Raw genomic sequence first — 18,277 nt, 5'->3', positions numbered from 1 at the left:
GGAATCCTGTCAATATTTGAACACTCCAAGGCCAGGTCGAGATAACCTCGACGCTGCGCTAACGTGAACTCGAATTGGAGCGGTTGTTCCAGCTTCTTGTACAGTCGTGTAATTCCCACAAAATACTCTGCACAGTCAGGACTACTGAAAATGGTCACTTCACTTTGCGCATTCAGCAGTAAGCCCATCTTCTCAGGGGCAACGACGACGTAGCTTAAGTTGTCGACAACACCAATTATCTAAGCATTACTCAACAACATTCTCAAGGTATGCTTTGAGAAGCCTGAAGAAACGCCGAGGTATTCATAGATACGCATATGTACCCAAATTCGGCAAGCCATGTCTCGTCGCAATCACTTGAACCAAGGTCTCCACCGTTCGAGGAGATCCAGTATTACCCGGAACCTTGGCTTCTTCTATTAGCAAGGTCTCATTGTTAACGTATCGGCACAGCTCTCAAAACGTGGTAGGAACAATGCCCCTCCCCTCTCTCCTTCCCCCATCGAGATCGTTCTGCACGATCAAATTTAGTCGCTGGCGCTGAGTGTGTCATGAATAAGCGCACATGTAACGCACATCTATACAACATACAGAGACTCGGTCTGATATTAACCACGGTCGTTGGAAGCTTTACGCGGAGAGGCATAACTTGCGGCGGCCATGCTGCAGAGGAAAAAGTGTTAGACGCCAACTGTGGCATTCGCTGGCAGACTGTAAGCCTATCAAAGTGGCACAACCCAAATTAACCGCATGCTGCCTAACCGCGTAGCAACCAACAGGCACCCCGTGCATTGAAGAAGACCCCGGATCTCCATCATGTTGACGACGTCATTATGCTGGTATTTTCATCAGATCGACAGGGATGATCGATGGAATTGGCATGCCTATGTTCACTGCACACCTATAGCGACGATAAGATACTTGATGCGACGGCGGCAAGGCCCAAACCGGCCTCGAGGCCCGATCAGGTTGTGCAAAAGTGCAATGTTGGGCATATGTCTATGCGAAGCGGATGCGACTCACTCACGGACATACGCGTTGTCTCGACACGCCAACTCCTCGAATGGGCAGGTCGCATATATGATTATGTGGGGCAAGTTGACAAGTCACCATCCCTTTCACGGCTTCAAAACGCTCATCCAGCAGATGCAAGTGGCCTGAAGAGACAAAGTCCAGAGGGGCAATGCAGACAAGCGGCCCGAGCAGGTTGGGTGGCTGGTTATCGAAGCCGAAACCCTCTTTTAATTTGTGGACGCCAACGTGGATTTTCTACACGCGCTATCAAATCCAGCAAAATGAAGCGCATACTCTGCCCGTCGCCCAGAGTAGGCCGGCCCCCTGTAGTCTTAGCTGGGGCTGCACACCATCAACGGGCAGTCCGATGAAGCGAAACGCGCTCTATTTCTGCGCTTGCGTTCATCACTGGATATGCGTGGAGGGAGCACTTGCCTGCGAAAAGAGAAATTACTGTGAGCCTTGTCAGCTTCCTCCTATTGTTGGAGCCACATCATCCCGCATAATGGCACGAACTAAGGCGCCACTGGCAGTGTAGCGCTACAGTGTCTCCATCATACGATAGACTCGCAAAAGCCAGGTATTGGCAAATAACCCAAATCCTGTGGTTGACCGCAACTTCGAGGTGGTGTGAAGACCTTTCATTTCCACAATGTTGGCCCCTCACCGACAATTGCAAGGTCAGTCCCTACACATACGAGGGGAAATAGAGACCAGGAAAACAAAATTGAAAAAAGGGACGGCGACCCAGGCTGTTGGACTCGCCGCCCCCCTCCCTGTTCATGCTAACTGAGCAGTCATGTGACTTTCCGCCATGCGGGCTACGGCCCGCGGGCGTTGGAGGCCCCACCTAGGCCAGTTGTTCTCCAGCGGTGGCCCCTGACGCCCAGCCCAATGCTGAGACGCGGACTGCACGACCTGCCCAGGTGAGCATTGTGGAAGCCAACAAAGCGAGGCAAGTTGGCGATAAATCCCCGCCGCGCCTCCAGCTCACCTCCACCCCCCAAACGAAAACACGTAAGGATACACTATAGTCGGAACGTCCGATGGATGAGCAATGTGACACTTCTATCCTGCAGACGTTGCAGTATAAAAACCAGGCCGGATACTTATACATCCACTAACACCAAGGTATCCAAGCCCAAATAAGTAGTGGTGTGCCCTAGCTCACGAGGGACGGGTAATTGCAGGTGTCGGGCGTCTGGCTGTCAACCTGGAAATATGGGGCCCGGCCCACTTCCAATTGTACATCGATAGAGCATCGCTCTTTCCTTTCGAATTGCCGTCAGTCAATGAATGCTTACAACCATATCCACGTCGCATGCCGCCCGTTCGATTCTGCAAGGTATCTAAATCTAAATCCGGGGGCCTGGCTTGGAGAGGCATCGTCCAATCTCAGGTTGCCACACAAACTATTGTTTTACGCAATTGTCGCCCCTCATCAGTCAAAACCAGTCCGTCGTGCATCCAACTAAGACGTCAGGCCGCGGCGAAGCCCAACCAGAGCACTTGTGAGGAACAGCATGAGTGCGGCACGGGACCATTACGTCGCTATCCGGCTGGTTCATGGGCTCAATGGCTAGAAAGAGCCTTTTCCGCTCGCTGCGCCGCTTCGTTTGCCAATGTCATCATATAGCCAGCCAGCCGTCTTTCTGCCCGCGAGCGAACTAGCGCTGGTGTCCTCTGCTGCTCTGCGGCACGAGTACTTTGTCTCATCTCTTAGGTGCATTGCGTACGCGTCTTGGCATCCTGCTATCAATGCTCCCATCCACGCGATATTCCTTCTTCAAGTTCCAACGTTAATTTGACGGGCCGTTGGGGACGTTGCCTCTGCTCAATGGGGTGGCTGGGTTCAATATCTGGGGTCAGCATCGACCACGACCCAACCTGACCCCAGACTCACTTGAACGCCCTGACTGGGCGTGTTGTATGCACCATGCACCACGCGACGCCACGGCACAATCCTATATCACGTCGCGCAATGAGTGTGTCATGATGTCCAATTCCACAGCAACAATCGACCTCGAAACGTCGTTCTGCACGGCCAGATCCAACTATCTCACCAAACCCAACCGGCGTTGTCATCTGGAAATTTGGGAGCTTCCCGGATCTCCAAACCCCACGTTGCAACGGCAAGGCCCTATTTTCCCCGTTTGCCCGTTACTTTTCAAGCGGGACAATGCGGTGATCGGGTTTTCAGCCGAAGCCTATCCGAGCCATATCCCCGAGATGGTGTCGTGACCCCACACTCGGGTCCTAATCCACAGTTGAGCGCTGTCGGACGCATGTCTGGGGGCGATTACTGGAGCCATATGCGAAGCCAGCCATGCATTCGAATGGAGTTCCTGTACCCAAGCGCAATAGTTGCAATCATGAAGATTAACGCTATCGTCGCTTGTTTCCTGTTGTGTGTCAAGCTGACGGTGGGACACTATCCGCGAAGCAGCGGTGAGGTGTCCTCATCCATATGGCTGTCGGCGATAATGGATCCAAACATACACACCCCAACACGCCGTTTGAATATGCCTGCCGCGAAAAATCATGGCGTAGTCATCACGAAACGACTCGTGCATTGGCGCCAGAAATGATATGATGGGCTCGATGGGATTCGGGGCTAGGTCGTCCATCTGTAGACTATGTGCCGAGACGTCAAATGACTGCCCCCCCCCCCCCCCCAAACCGTCGTACAACTCGACGGACCTCGGTGCGATACTTGACAAGCCTTGTCGACCTCATCCACATTTGATCCTTCGTCCTATCTTTTCCTGAAAGTAACAAGTACGGTGGTCTGATACCTCGTGTCGCGAGGACGATACCAGGACATGGGGCCCCTAAGGCTGGACAAAATGAATAAATAATACCAGTGCTGACCGGGCAGATGCGAACTAATTCCAAATACACAGCCACGATTGCCAATCCTCTTCACCCTCAGACAGGGACTACAGTTATTATGGCGAGCCCTTTCTTTGCAAGTGCTGTCACGTCGGCATGACATGCCTACTTCTTATCACGAACACTTTGACCATTGTTTTCTCATCACCTTGCAGGCGCCCGAATTTGCTTGGGTTTGCCCGACGCCGCCCTTGCCACTGGGCCCCAATCCCTCTTGGATGCTTTGGGCTTGCTGCAGTGATCCAACCACACTGCTGCCCATTCCACGGCCACTAACAAGCTGTACCACGTCCCCCTACCCTACCCGTCCTGGGGCGCATAGTGTGCCGCACCTGGTGACTGCGGACCGATGCGAGTTGATGCATCATCCAGTGGTATCCGTCCGCCAGGACCATGTAACATCCGCAAACTAGCTCGCGGCCCACGTAAGTTCACCATGGAATGCACGAGCGATGCGACTCGGCATCACCAGCCCCTGCTAGGCAACTCCGATTTTACCCCATTGATTCACTGATGCATGTTCGGAGGGTCGATGTGAAAAGGCGGTAGAGCGGTGAGCTCGGTGTACCTACGAACATACATACATCTGCCTGCATCCACGTGACTGTTGCTATAGACACACGAGGGTAGCCGCAGACAAGCGGTGGTGGAAAGTGACCGAAAACTAACCGCGACGGTGCTGTCGAGAAGTGAGCGAGAAGTATCCGTTTGCGATTGAAAACCGAAGCACACGTCGCACGGCGTTCGGAAAGGAGCTTAATCGTGTTGTACAGAACCACACGATTATGAAGTCTGGAGCATCACCGACTTCTTTCTAGTGGCCCAACGTGTTTGCGTCGGCTAAGCGAGCGTCGTACGAAATGGCCGAGACGGCTTCAGTAAACAAATCCTACTTCAAGTAAGTCGATCTCCTCGAAGCCGTGTCTGATGCGTTGGAGCGGGCCGCATGGTTTTCACATTCGGGGGTGGGGATTCCTGCACACCACACCATTTCGAATCCAGTGCCACCCTTCCACCCTTCCATTAGCCCCTGGTGCGCACTGCTTCGTGTTACCTGGGGGTTACTACCCCGGATACACGCGGGCCTGTTCTCACTTGACTGACGTCTCTTGAAGCGATGAAGCCTCGAACTATGACGCGAAGCATGAGAAGAGCCTGCGGCAACTCACTGAGGCTATCCAGGCTCGGCTCGATTTTATCGGGGTTGACTGGGTGAATGACGACGACGATACGGCAGACGGGGTCGGGTCGAAACAAGTGAGACTTCTGGATTACGCCTGTGGGACGGGTATGATCTCGAGGGTAAGTCGTCACAGCTTCGGCGACTGATGGGTCGAGTTAACTCAATGCGACAGGCGTTGGCTCCCTACACAACACAGTGTGTTGGGATTGACTTATCCGAAAACATGGTTGCGGCTTACAATGCTCGCGCTGAAAACCAAGTGAGTGTCTCACTGCGCCCACTCAGCAGCGCCTTTGAGCTCGCTGTTTGCCCAAATCCATCGAGAAGCTACTTCCATTTTACTTACATTCTCTCAGGGCCTATCCAAAGACGAAATGTTCGCCTTCCATGGCGACTTAGCTGTAGCAGACGATCCCAACCCCCCATCGCTCTCGGGTCCTGAGTTCTTCGAGTTCGAGCTCGCAGCCGTAGGGGGCGGTTTCCACCACTTCGCCGACCCGGAGCTGGCCGCCAAACGCATCGTTGAACGGCTACGGCCCGGCGGCGTCCTGGTCATCTGGGACTTCTTGCCGCACGACCATCACCAGCATCATCCTCACCCGGTGGCGAATACCGTTGTCCACCATGGGTTCTCCAAGGAGAGGATCAGGGAGATATTCGAGAAGGCGGGTGCGGGCAAGGGATATGCCCTGGAGGATTTGGGAGCTGCGGTTGTGATTGGGGATGGGACTAATTTGGAGAGCAGGAAAAGGCGGGTGTTTCTTGCTAGGGGGGAGAAGGCTGCTTGAGCTGGAGTCTCCTGTTTTCAGCTTTCCCTAAGGGCTTAGCAAGGGCTATGGGCCAGAGAAGGGAGATGGACTGGCTGGTCAAAGGGAGAGGATGTTGCATTTTAGAAATCTTACGTTGGTGCCGACGCCGTTCGTGTTTCGAGAGCTCGTCCTAGTCCGTACCAAAGGAAACATCATTTGCTTGAACCTTTCATCGTATAGTCAGTCAATCGGTGGAGTGCTAAGCTCCGTCATGATCAGGCCGTCTTGCGGCACGTGTCGAGCACAAGAAAATTGTCGGCGGAGCTTTAAGAATGATAAGATGGATATGGACTGGAGTAAATTCTTCTAGATCTGAATGCGATATTCGTACTTGCATGTCTGCACCATGGATTTATCCCTGTAGCCCCCAGGGTCACAAGCGCAGTGGCTAGCCGGACTTGAAGGTGGTTGTCGTACCAGAACATCAACTCTTGTCGTGCTTCGGTCATGTATACCCATTCAATCACTGAAAGGCATCTAAGAGCAGTCTAAGGGCGAGTTGACGGTTTTTTTTCGTGCATATTGCTTTGACAAACATCGTTGGACTGACCAGTCTATCGTAGTAAGTCACAATGAATTTGATATCACGGCCTGAAATGACCTCTGCGCTAGCATCATTCTTGAACTACAGCATGGGACATGCATATACTGGAAGGGGTGAGAGAAACATATGGCATCGCGCACCTGAATCAAGCATGTCCTGCGTGCCATGTGTTACTTCCTCTACCTACGAAGAGGTGTAGCCTTTCCATCTCGTGTGCAATTTGACCATATTCTTGGTTTTCGAGCCATGGTCTCATTCCACAGAATGATGAAGCTGATTGATAAGTCCACGACATTGACTGGTGTTTGAGGTTATACCTGGTCGGCTTAGGGGCTAGTCAGGGGCGGCTTGCCTGGTGACCAGCTGCAGCTCGTTTCGCCGCACTATGGTGGCAATTGATTTTCACTTTATACATGGAATTGGTATTTAGTTTCCATTCTTACTGCAAGTAAGTACTGAATGGAATTCCCGGCTAGAGCTCGGTCCTTTGCCCGTCTCAACCCATGGCGGCTTGCTCTGTGGGACGCAGTTCGATTCAGCAACGCCTACCGAGCGCCCGAATGCGGCAGAGATATACTAAACTCATCCTTACTCACCCTGAAACTGTTCGGATTGCAGGGGATAGAAAGCTCGATATGTAATCGTAGCGGTGGGTTGGAATGCTCTTGACTCCTATTCGACGATCCTCAGATCCTGGCCAGGTTTTAAGGTATGGCCCGATGTATTGAGGGAGAATTGGTAATATTCCAGCCTTCAAACTTAAGTTTCTGCTTAAGTCACAAGAAATTAAAGACTCCCATGTGAATTAGCTTCGCCACCCAATGATGAACATGCTTTACCGATATCATGCCATATGGTTCCCAACGGTGGACTAGATTGCATCTTTTGCCTATTTGCCCTTTCAGACTTTGGGATCAGAAATAACGGCTCCTTATGGCGCCATAGATCTGGAGTAAACCTCGTCAGGCCAAGATCGGTCTCAACAAAGAGCCATGGCTCAGTAGCATTGCCACTAGACTTGAACTTCTCACTATATAGATTCCGATGAGTCTGATGTCAGTCTTCGTTTCGCTCGCTAGTGCTGCTATTTACTTCTCTCGTAGAGCTTGCGCAACGCTCAGAGCACAATGCGGCCATATTCCGACCCCGATGTTTTCCAATCCCACATCAGATGCCACTATGCTGTGCATTGTCGGGCGAGGCTGACTGGAAGCACAGATCATAATATCAATGTGGATATCTTTTCCGTTGGAGAGCTCTTTGACTTGAGTCTTCTCTGCTTCGATGCCCAATGATACTGAAATCAACAGACTGACCCGTTCAAAATGATTCAACTACAGTAAAGGCTGAGGCGAGGAGGCCGAAGAGGACCCCTATCTGCCAGGTAATACTGGCGGATCGTCTATTAACAGGAAAGGCTCCATTTTCTTCACTCAACATGTGGGAGCTTCGTTAGGGGAATGATCAAGCTAGCGAGAGAAAGTTTCCTATATGGGCATCATGAACGGAATCTCGGAGCTGTCAGTTCACTGCCTGAAGCTCTCAAGGGCTTGTCTTTCTCGCCATATTCCCTGTTTGCACATTCCTATCCTAGAGTCTATGCACTTCCAGAAACTTCCCAGCCACGTAGAAGGCGGAACTTCAGACTGGTCATATAAAATCCCTTGGCAAGCACCGGTAGCTCTGCCCGATATTCCGTCGGCAGCCGGGACCAAGTTAGCTCACATGGAGTGATCTACAGATGGGAGGAACAGTACTGCGGTAGAGTACAGGCTAAATGCAGTGTCGCAAGCATTGGAGGTAAAACGCCGTTGATATAAGCATATTTGGTAGGAAAACTGATTGAAGATTACCCCCCGACGGTACGACATCGTGGTAAGGTGTGCATAAGGGTGATAGACCAAAGGAACCCGAAAGACAAACAGGTGTTGTCTCAGTATGGTCGACCCCCTCCAGAATGGAATGCTATGGAAAGTGTGACAATGTGGTAATATTATCATATCTGAAGCCACGCAGTACGTTGAAGAGAGGAACGTTGCCAGGCAAGTGAACCCGTTAGGCGGGTGCTGCTTCCCATTCTAGTGAATTCCAGGGGTCGGGTCCGAACAAAAGCTCGCCCAGTTGTTTATATTACAGCTAGGTCAATGGCTCAGACTCTGAAATTGAACGACACGCGATCAGTGGAAGGGTTTAATTGGACTATGATTGGGTATTCTTGGAACAACTCTGCTCACAGCGGGAGGTGATACGAAGGTTTTCGGTGTATATGTTGGAATAAGCTCTCGCACTAATGATGTTTGGTAAAAAATAAAAAAAAAACTACCTCCCGCGAAGCCCGGATGTGGTATGCCTCAGCGCCTTGCTATGTGTATCCCATTCACCGCAAGCTTCCCCGCTGTATGAAAAAGGCAGTGGATCAGTTACTCTCACTACCCATCTCCTCCCTAACCAACAACTCCCCACCGACCCCCTTCTCCAAAACAAAACATCTCTCGGCATAAATTCCCATCTCATTCCACTCCCTCCACGCCTCTCCGAGCCGCCTCACCATGTTCCGTTTCCAACCCCCCACATTAATCGTGATACACCGCCACGGGGCGCCATGCTTCCCCCTAACCAGCGCGCCGAATATCCTCATGGCTGCGTCATAATCCTGATCCGCACCCGGGTGAACAAACTCGAGCACGCGCAGCACGGTCTGTATATGGAGCGTTAGTGTGCGTAGTCGGGGGAAGGCGCAGAGCGCCCGGAGAAATAGCGGCGGTTCGCAAAGGGTTACGTCCATGTCGATCTCGAGCGTGTGCAGGTTGACGAGGCTGCGGGAGAGGAGGGCTAGGTCGTCTACCCACATGGTGGGACAGCGGCGGTCGTCCTCGCCGAATCCAACGTGATCGCGGAAGCGGAGGACTTGGAGCGTTCGCGCGTGACTGAGGATGGCGTCGACGGGGAAGTGTTGCGTGTGGCATGTCAGTTTCAACGTACGCAGAGCTCGGATGCGCCGAACTAGGAAGTACAACCCCCTTGTTGCTTCGAGGCGTCGATCGGGGAGATGGGCGCTGAAATCTTCACAATGGAGTGCCTGGAGGTCAAGGAGGTCCTCGAACGGAACAGAGACAAGAAATTCGAGCATGGGCACATCGACGAGTTGAAGGATGCGGATCCTCGTAAAATCCCAGTGCGCTTGAACGTCTGTAGCCGAGTGATTCCAGTCATACGACCGCAGTGCTAATTCCCTGAATGCCGGCAGTCGCTCGTTGTCAGCGAAGGTGAAACGAGTCCCCTGTCCCCTGTCATCGTAATGGAATGTCTCGATACGACCGGATTGTAGCAGCAGCTTCTTTAGTGAATCAAGCCTCGTGGTCAGCGGAGGTGCTGGGCTCGCCATCTTCAGGGATACCAGCATATTTGTCGGGATCGCATTGAGGTACGTGTCTTGCAGCTGGCCCGTGAAGTCTCGTAGTGGCAAGCCTTCAACGTGCAGTTTCGTTCGATTGAGTCGAACATTCTGAAGGCTAAAAATGTCGGCGGGCATCCAAAGCCGGCCCGAGCGGAACTCGACGGTAGTGTATCGCCACCTATGGCGGAACCACAATCAACGGGCCGAACCTGACGTCGCGGAGGCGGGTCAACTCACCTCACTGAAAGCAGCCGGTTGATACGGTTCAGCAAACGTTTGGTATCTTCGGGGTTGAGATCACTCCTGGCGTCCACATGCCGGGTGTGGACGTAGACCTTCTCGAGGGCGTGCGGGAAATGCGTCAAGGCTTGGCCGGCGATGATCCGCTCGGTCAAGCAAAGGTACTCGTACTTGATCGGCGTGATGATAGCATCGAATCTCCTCGACAACAAGCGGAAAACGGCCAGTGATCGAGCGTCGACGCATCGGAGCTACAGACGGAATAGTAAGCACGTGAAAACGCCTCGCCACTGTTAGAGGGCTAATGAGAGCTTACCTGCTCAAATATCAAAGCCAGAAGCTCGGAGCTGAGGTCGTCCAGGGACCATCTGTGTCTGGCGATGTAGAGAGACGAATTGAATGCCATCCGCCCATTAGCATTACTATTACGCCTCCTGGACTTGTGAGAGGAGAGAGAAATTGAGGTGGGTTGGCAAACAACCTGAGTCGGGGCCATGATAGCTACTGAAGTACGGCCCAGCAACGGCCGCCAGGAAATTCGAATTTTCGTATCAAACGCTGTACCATGAAATCATGTCAGAAAAGGGACCAGTTCCTGGATGAAATTTGTTCATAAAATCGTGATGTGGACCATGGTAACGAATGAGCCAGCACCAATACCGAGGCAGGAAGAGGCTAGGGAGTCAAGCCTTGGGGTGGAAACGATATATTGGGGGAGAGCTGCCGTGAGGCAACTTATTAGTTTGGCCGGGGGGGGTCGGGGGGGGGGGGGGGGGGGGGGGCCGTACCGGATAGACTAAACCCTTCGCGGACAAAGTAACGAAGGGAGTATAACGGCTGGTCTCTATGCTCTAGAGTATCGGTGCTGAAGGACAGCGCGCATGCGGCTCGCGAGCCCAGGACGGACCTGCTGGAAACAAACAGCGGAACTGATAGAAGAGTCGATGCAGGCTAGCAACCAACGACGCCAGATCTGTGCAGGAGTAAGGCCAGGCGAAGCAGAAAGTGGTGGCGTGGAGAGCAGCGATAGGAAAACGCTGAAGGTTGCAGGGGGCAGTGGGAATTATCATTGTCGACAATAGATGATCTGAATATAGATCTACGTCCAGCTTGGCCGTAGTGACTCGTCTGCTCCCTAGCTAGTTCGCTCGAGCTGGACGGGAGAACAGACGAAAAGTCGGTACGCTTGTGAAGTCACGGTGCAGGTACTAAAAATATGCCACATTGTCGACCGAGGAACCATCCAGGTCAAGCCCAGAACCCTTGCTTCCAGATCACGGGCGGACCGAGGACGATTGTGTCTCCCAAATCCATCGTCAAGGATGCGAGCCATCGAAGTCCAAAGTTGATGGCTGGCTTAGTGGGGGAAAGAGCATGGGTAGGTTCCCAGAGACCATGTGCTCATGGGCCCCGATACTATTTCGTACAGGCTCTGTTTCTTCCGCCCTCGAGCGGCGTTTCAATAGTCAGCAACCGCTTCAAGCAAAAAAAGCATGATTCGTCTTTCGCTCCCGGATGTTTGGCGACTTCCGAAGCGGAATCATGACATCTGGTTCGCAAAGTTCGCCCAAACGGGAAGAGCGCTACTTTGCGCCGCACGCCCGGGTCTGCGACTGCCCGCTTTGATTGGCCAGAAAGTACACAACATGCAGCGTATGTTCGTTTTCGACAATAGCCACAAGTCGATCCCTCCAGTTGGGCTCTGGGATCACTTGGAACAGACATCGCAACGTAGACATCGAGTTAGATGGAGCTCTTTGCCATGGCGTCGACTCGCATTTCGCTCCGAAACAGAACTAGCATCGCTTTTCCAGTCCAGCGAACCCACAGACCAAATCCACCTAAACAGCATGGATGTCATGTATCGTACATATACTGCTGTGGAGGCGACAGGGTCCAGGGTCCAGACTCACGTCAGGCAGGGTTTTCCGATGAGATGGAACGAAGTATCTTCAGATATCGGGAGGCGGTAGGCAGCAAGAGCAGCGCTATTTGATGCGAATAAGTCGGTGTGGAACGAGGATAGTCGGTGCATAGTACACGCCTCGCAAATGGTCCTTGTTGCGTGCAAGCATGCTGTTGCGTCGATCTTGAGGACTGCAGCAATGTCTTGTCAGGTGCCTGTTCCAGCTGTACACGTGCTGGTTGCTGCAGGTAGCAACAGCATCCCGTCAGCTCGCCGGGCAGTGAGAGAGACGGTCCAAATGCCATTTGAAGATTGCCCGCCACTGTTGCCATAGCTTCTCGGAATCGAATGACAGGTTTTGGACGCTGACTGACTGCATTTTTTTCGGACCAACACGTAAAGGGACCCCTGCGCGAAGATCCAATCGCAACTCAACTTCGGGCCGCTCCACGGGGGATCCCGCCAGCATGGCACCAGCCACCCGCTAGTGGTCCTCACGCTCGCAGCCAGGGTTCTAGTTCGACTCGACGGGTTTGCAGGTTGTGGATTGTAGATGCAAACGCTGTCTTTTTTGAAGAATGGCGTGGCATCAGGCCATGTTAAGTTTGGTTGTGACTGGCACTTACGCGACAACAGTAAGAAAATACCTTCAGATAGAGGTGTCTGGCGGACTCGCATCTGTGTTCTGAGCCACGGGAATGGATGCACGTCGATTTCTGCTGTTACGCTAACAGATATGAGAGGGTAGGGCCGTGACCATGTGTAATTTACCTTGTTTTTGTCTGTTCGGTTTTCGGAGGGGAGATGGAAACTATCCTGCGGTTTCCAGACGTCCGCGTCGAGAAGGTAACATAGCCAAACGAACCGCTGTTCATAGGGCTGAATCTCAACTGTTTCACTTCAATTTGGATATTTGACGAAACTGACCACTACGCAGTAAGCAACGATTGACTAAAAGGCAAAGTTGACAAATACGCCATCGAAACAGATGAGATTAGCTCATCCAATCGACATCGTACATGCAACCCAGCGTCATGCTAGACCAGGTTACAGTTGGCTAGGGTCAGAAAAAGGTCAACTGTACGCTTGTGCTAGACTTGATCCTCGACGAACTGCATTTTGGACCAGCCAGTCGCAACTCTTGCCGGGGTCTGATTTATACGACCCTAACCGTGGCGTTGCGATCTTCGAAAATAAATCTCCGCAGTTTTAGCAACATCAGACTATTTCCAACTGCAGGTCTGGCAACAAGATTGAACGAAACAGTTGCTATTGAACACGTGCCTCTATTTTGCACCGCCTGGTGACACAGCTACCTAGACCAACGAGTGGTGGGACTACCATGTCGAGCTGAACACGGCCGCGCGCCGAAAACGACTTCCCGTCTCCAGGCATCGTGAACGGCACCAAGAAAGCCTCGAAGGCGTTTCGAAAGGACACTACGGATAGTTTCTGCGTCAGCAGACCACGACACTGACGGTCCATTGACTAATCGTCTTCTCCGTTGACCCAATCGCAACTTGGATACCTCAACATATGGCCCGATACGGCGAGCAGTCCCCTCCCCTTACACGCCATGTCCATGTAAGCTCTCTCATCACAAGGTCTTCGGGAATCGGAACTGCCATCTGATTTCGATGGGAAAGGTTAGGGTTGCGAGTGGGTGGCAACGAGTTAGAATCCTCCACAAGCATTCTAGAAATATACCCTGGTGGCAACTAGCTCTTCATTAGCTGCCGCAATCACCGTTCCGCTGTTTGATTCGATCGATCTGGCTCTCCGAACCACTTTAACTGCGTAGCGACGAACCCGCAATTATAGATCTAGATCTAGATCTAGATATTACGCTCTACTATAGGAGTTCTTCTCCTCTCGTAGTCGTTAGTAAGTCATTTACCACCCAAATCTCGATGATTTGGAATTAACTTTGAGGCTGCCGTCTGATCACCGCCTTAAATCTGGGTTTTCTGCGCGATAATCGTCGCCAACGACTACTATCAGCTGGCCTCTATACTATATACGTAATCCTCATCCGTCGTGCTTTGTTCCGCTCACGTGTCCAGCGTAATACCATGTCCCTCCCAGTGACTAACGAACCGATTTCTCCATCAACGTACTCCTTGGCTAGCTGCCCAGCGAAACAAGTTATAAATTATCGGTTTCACTCCACTCACATGTTTCCCCGGGCATCGAGTCAATACCCAGAATCCACCCTCTTATGATCGCTGCGCGTTCACTCGAGTTGCTCCACTGCCGAGACGGTACCGAATGATGACCGAGTAATACTCCGATGTTTCTTCACCCTGTCGGCAGTACGCTGAAAAGCCTTTCAGTCCATGTTGGTTTGTGTGATGCTCAGAGCCGTTTCCAAGCATCCCGACCGGCCCGCAAACTGGGACATCACACCGCAAACATCAACTTCAAAACAATTATAGCTTATATATCAGCATATATTTATCTGTCCGAACAGAATTCGCCTGTATGAGCGGACATACTGTGGTGACCCTGACCAGGATCCCAAAGTCTCCCGGGATGACCCCCAATTCATCACATGAAAAGTCGCTAGATCCGCTCCCCCGAACCACCAACCACGTCACGTTCTTGCTAAAGAGAACACCCCGAGCATACGAACATAATGGGAATATATATATATTGTGGGATATCTCATATGAAACAAAACTACCTCCCTCCAGCCACCAAACTGGCAAAAAAATAGGTATGCAAAACGAGCAAGGCCTCAACTTTCTCTCCTTCCGCTCTCGAAAAGGAGAAAAACATCGTTATCTGCGCATTGAAGACAGGTGCTGGCAAAATTGAAGAAACATGACTAGTCACGTGGCAGAGCGTATGGATGTGGTATAGATAGATACCTCACACCGCAAGTGCCGCGCGTGCCATGGCCTGCTAACCACGGCAGAATGGGGTAGATAGGCATGGCGACGTACTCAGTATCGATATACAGGCTGTTTGTTTCTCGGGGGCGTAACGTCGTAAAGATCCTCGCTCTCGTCGGGTCTCGGTGGTGGTGTCTTGGTCGGCGCCATGGGCGCACTACCGCCATGCATAGTCTCCTTGCCGAGAGCGCTATCCTGTCGGTTCAAATAGCTAGAGGTAGCACTAAAACCTGGATGGAATGGCTCGAACGCAAGCCTCGGTGGTTCGTCATCCTGGGGCCTGGACGAAGATCCCGCGCCTGACCCCGATACTGCTGGTTGCGGATCTCGGAATGGGTCTTCTTCTGCGGGCGGCGTGTGTGACCGAGAAGGGCCTGCAACCGCATTGTCGTAGTCCCTCTCCTTTCCCTTGCCGTTGCCCACGGGTTTGCGATGCGGCAATGGCGGACCCGGCGGGGGCTCGTAGTACTCTTCATCAGCGGCACCATGCATTTCCGGGTTTGGCGATGGCCGGCGAGAGGAGCCCGATCCATTTTGTTGCGGTGGTCCCAGATCTCCACTGGTATCGCTCCCCGGCGCTCCAATGCCTACCAACTTCCTTGCATTCAACATAGCTCTCTGGTGCAGACTCAAAGATGCCTGCAACTGCTCGTTGGTGTCGATGAGGCTCTCCATCGTGTCATTGTCTGGTGCTGGACTGTCGGCGCTCATGTACATTTGTATGCTCCGGCTAGCGCTCGTACAGCGGTCGGCAAACTCTTTGATCAAATCGTTGTTCAGGACTTCTGCAGGGGGCGTGCTGGTAACAACCTGCTGCAGTAAGTTCGCAGATGTTCGTGCTTCTTCTAAGCGACTGGCCAGCTCTACAGGACTAGGTAGCTGTTTGTTCGAATGACTTCGTGCAAAGTAGTTCTGCGAGCGAACATCGAATGGCGCAACGTTCAAGGCGTGCGGCGCAGGAGGCTGCGGAGTTCGGCCCTGTCGAGTCGCAGCATTAGCTGCAATGATCATAGAGTGCGCCGAGGCATAGAGCTTACCACGTATTGCTTTTGCACCTTCTCTTTCTCCTTCTTCCACATGTCGATGAGCAGGGTCAAACCCTCGTCATACGACTTGGTATTCTCAAAGGTATCCAACGTTTCCATGAGCAACTGGTGCACACTCGGATCCCGACCCGACCTCAGCAGCTCCTTGACCACGTCTACAAACTTCTGGTCCATATTCCTTGTGAAGGTTGCGCCCGGGTTATCGGCGAGGATTCGTGTAATCATGATGGCATTGTATTGACACGACGGTTTCGACCAGTAGTCTTTCTTCAGATATTTACGGATGAGGCGCGCACATTCGGCAGCAGCTCGCGGCGAAGATTCGGCGGCGTCGACGATGGGAGGGAGATAGAGGACTTCATCGCCTGAGTTATTCGGCGCGCCAGCCTCACAGAAAGATTTCTATAATTTTGATTAGAGTTCTGTCAAAACCGAGCGATACGTCAAAGCGACATCGTGGCATGGACACCTACCACATTGCGGGCAGCGATGGCTTCGGGGAGATCGGCGGCAGCGTCGGCGCCTGCCAGCCAGGGTCAGTCGTAGCCTTGCATGTGCGTGATGCTGTTCAACATACCACTGGCGTTCTTGCGTTTGATGCTGCCAAGCACCTTTCCCATCTTTAGTGATTTCATCATGATGCCCCCTTACTCGTCCCAGGCGCGTCCCTGGTCAGTCTGGCCGTTGCTTTCCTCGGGGTTTCGTAGCTGCGCGGGCAGGGAGGGAGTTTGTTTCCTGAGTTGTTCGAAGTCCGTAGCTAGGCACCCACTTTAGGTTGCAATGCGCATGAATGTCGTCAAGACCTGCTGCGTATACGAATACTGGAGAAATGTACTTGGAGTTGTTTGGAGATGGGGGAACGCCCTAGGGACTCCTGGGTTATGATTTGTATGGTTCGCGCGACGTCCTCTGATAAGGCAGAATTACCCGGCGTGTTGCGTTTTATGAAGGGGCAAGGGTGTCGCTGTCTAGAGTCGGAAGTGGCGGTTGGCGGTTGGCGGTTGCTCAAGGAAATGCCAAGACCTCGCTGGTGGCTCGTTGCTCTTACGATTCGGCAATCGAAATCGCAAGCAAATAAGAGGTATTCGACAGAATCCTGCGTGTATCTTCTGTTGGTCTGTTGCTGTCCTACTTATTAGTTGGAGGCTTCAAAACATTCAATACATTGAGTTCACGGTACGGGAACACGAAACGTTGATCCGCTGTATTCATGTACCACGGATTTCGACCCGATGTTTACTTAAGTCTCGCAATAAGTTTGTGTCAGCTGCGCCGCAATTGCCCTACGTGATGCAAGGGCTGAGCTCGCTCAGCATGGAGAAATGAAGATGCTAGTTGATCAGAGTCAGTCCAAGTAACCGAAGTTGACAGATCTGGTTCTCGAATGAGATGAGTGATGAGCCAGCTTCTCAGATCAAATCAATGAAATAAGCTTGAACACCCAACATAGACTTGAGATTGCCAAGCAAGCACAGCCCGCAACCTCCACGCAATCGCTCCATCACTCAGCACATTCTCATCGGCTTCGGCTCATCCACGAGACTTGTAGGTTACCATTTCGTTCGCCGCTAACCAGACGGGATTCAGAATAGCAACAACGCATGGCGGGCGGAAGGCAAAACTTTGAATGCGTCGCGGGCATTCGCGACCCACTCAGTGCCTTTGGATTTAGCGGGGCGGACCCGCCTTGGTTCCCATATTTTCCAACTAGTCATCCAGCTATCATCGTCGTCACTACCACTCTTGCGCAAGTTCCTGACCAGCACTGCCACCTTGATACACACTTCTTACGTGGCTATACTTACATGGCTCTGAGACCACCCTACACCAGAACCACTCTGCCGCCACAGCTGCCTTCCTTCGGGGAATGCTGGAGCAGCCTGCACAAAGAAGATGACGTGCAGATGTTTGTGCTGAGGAATGAAGCTTCAAACGCCAACCACACGCTCTACGGAAACGGAAAGCGTTGGAAATTGGTCCCTTCGAATTATGAGTTCAAGGTGGCCCCAAAATTCCGTCTCATGTTGGGCTGACATGCAACCAAGATGGTCTGTCCATCAATCACGGAAGACTATGTCATTTATAGTGCTCGCCAGTATGGAACGGCTGCTATAGCGGCTCGAACCAAGTGATTCGAGTGGTATGCAAGCCGTTTTGTGCAAATGGTGACCTGAATAGAACGCTGAGAACCTATTTTGGACAATTCATACCACGAGATATCTGCTGGCAAGCGGGATTCCAAATCTTTGCTCAATTCTTTGATGGCTTGAAGCATCTGACGTTGCGGTCTTGCTGCATTTTTGAGTACCGCGTTCACCAACAATGCCAATGCCAGATGCGTTGATTTGGCCT

The 18,277-nt window shown here is 52.2% G+C and overlaps 4 protein-coding genes across 4 annotated transcripts; 2 read left to right on the top strand and 2 right to left on the bottom strand.

Annotated features, from left to right (window-relative positions):
- Positions 1 to 4,766: 4,766 nt before the first annotated feature.
- Positions 4,767 to 5,877, top strand: BCR38DRAFT_483076 (S-adenosyl-L-methionine-dependent methyltransferase; the record flags this gene model as incomplete). The annotated part of the gene is made up of 4 exons (XM_040863578.1): positions 4,767 to 4,804; positions 5,022 to 5,208; positions 5,262 to 5,393; positions 5,446 to 5,877. 4 exons carry the CDS (start codon positions 4,767 to 4,769, stop codon positions 5,875 to 5,877), a joined length of 789 nt encoding a protein of 262 aa, XP_040718084.1.
- Positions 5,878 to 8,858: 2,981 nt separating this feature from the next.
- BCR38DRAFT_336952 (F-box domain-containing protein) lies at positions 8,859 to 10,485 on the bottom strand (the record flags this gene model as incomplete). Its single annotated transcript, XM_040855497.1, has 3 exons — positions 8,859 to 10,017; positions 10,077 to 10,330; positions 10,396 to 10,485. 3 exons carry the CDS (start codon positions 10,483 to 10,485, stop codon positions 8,859 to 8,861), a joined length of 1,503 nt encoding a protein of 500 aa, XP_040718083.1.
- A 703-nt stretch (positions 10,486 to 11,188) lies between these two features.
- Positions 11,189 to 12,122, top strand: BCR38DRAFT_158757 (uncharacterized protein). The gene has a single exon (XM_040853764.1). The coding sequence runs from the start codon at positions 11,573 to 11,575 to the stop codon at positions 12,050 to 12,052; it is 480 nt and encodes a 159-aa protein (XP_040718082.1). The 5' UTR covers positions 11,189 to 11,572; the 3' UTR covers positions 12,053 to 12,122.
- Positions 12,123 to 14,866: 2,744 nt separating this feature from the next.
- BCR38DRAFT_158692 (uncharacterized protein) lies at positions 14,867 to 16,669 on the bottom strand. Its single transcript, XM_040853763.1, has 4 exons — positions 16,503 to 16,669; positions 16,399 to 16,448; positions 15,920 to 16,327; positions 14,867 to 15,857 (listed from the first exon to the last, which is right to left on the bottom strand). Exons 1-4 carry the CDS (start codon positions 16,561 to 16,563, stop codon positions 14,931 to 14,933), a joined length of 1,446 nt encoding a protein of 481 aa, XP_040718081.1. The 5' UTR covers positions 16,564 to 16,669; the 3' UTR covers positions 14,867 to 14,930.
- Between the last annotated feature and the right edge of the window lie 1,608 nt (positions 16,670 to 18,277).

This window comes from Pseudomassariella vexata, assembly GCF_002105095.1.
Source record: "Pseudomassariella vexata strain CBS 129021 chromosome Unknown BCR38scaffold_4, whole genome shotgun sequence".
Lineage (NCBI taxonomy): Eukaryota > Fungi > Ascomycota > Sordariomycetes > Amphisphaeriales > Pseudomassariaceae > Pseudomassariella > Pseudomassariella vexata.
Note: the sequence above shows the minus strand (reverse complement) of the source record. Positions and strands in the feature narration are given on the sequence as shown.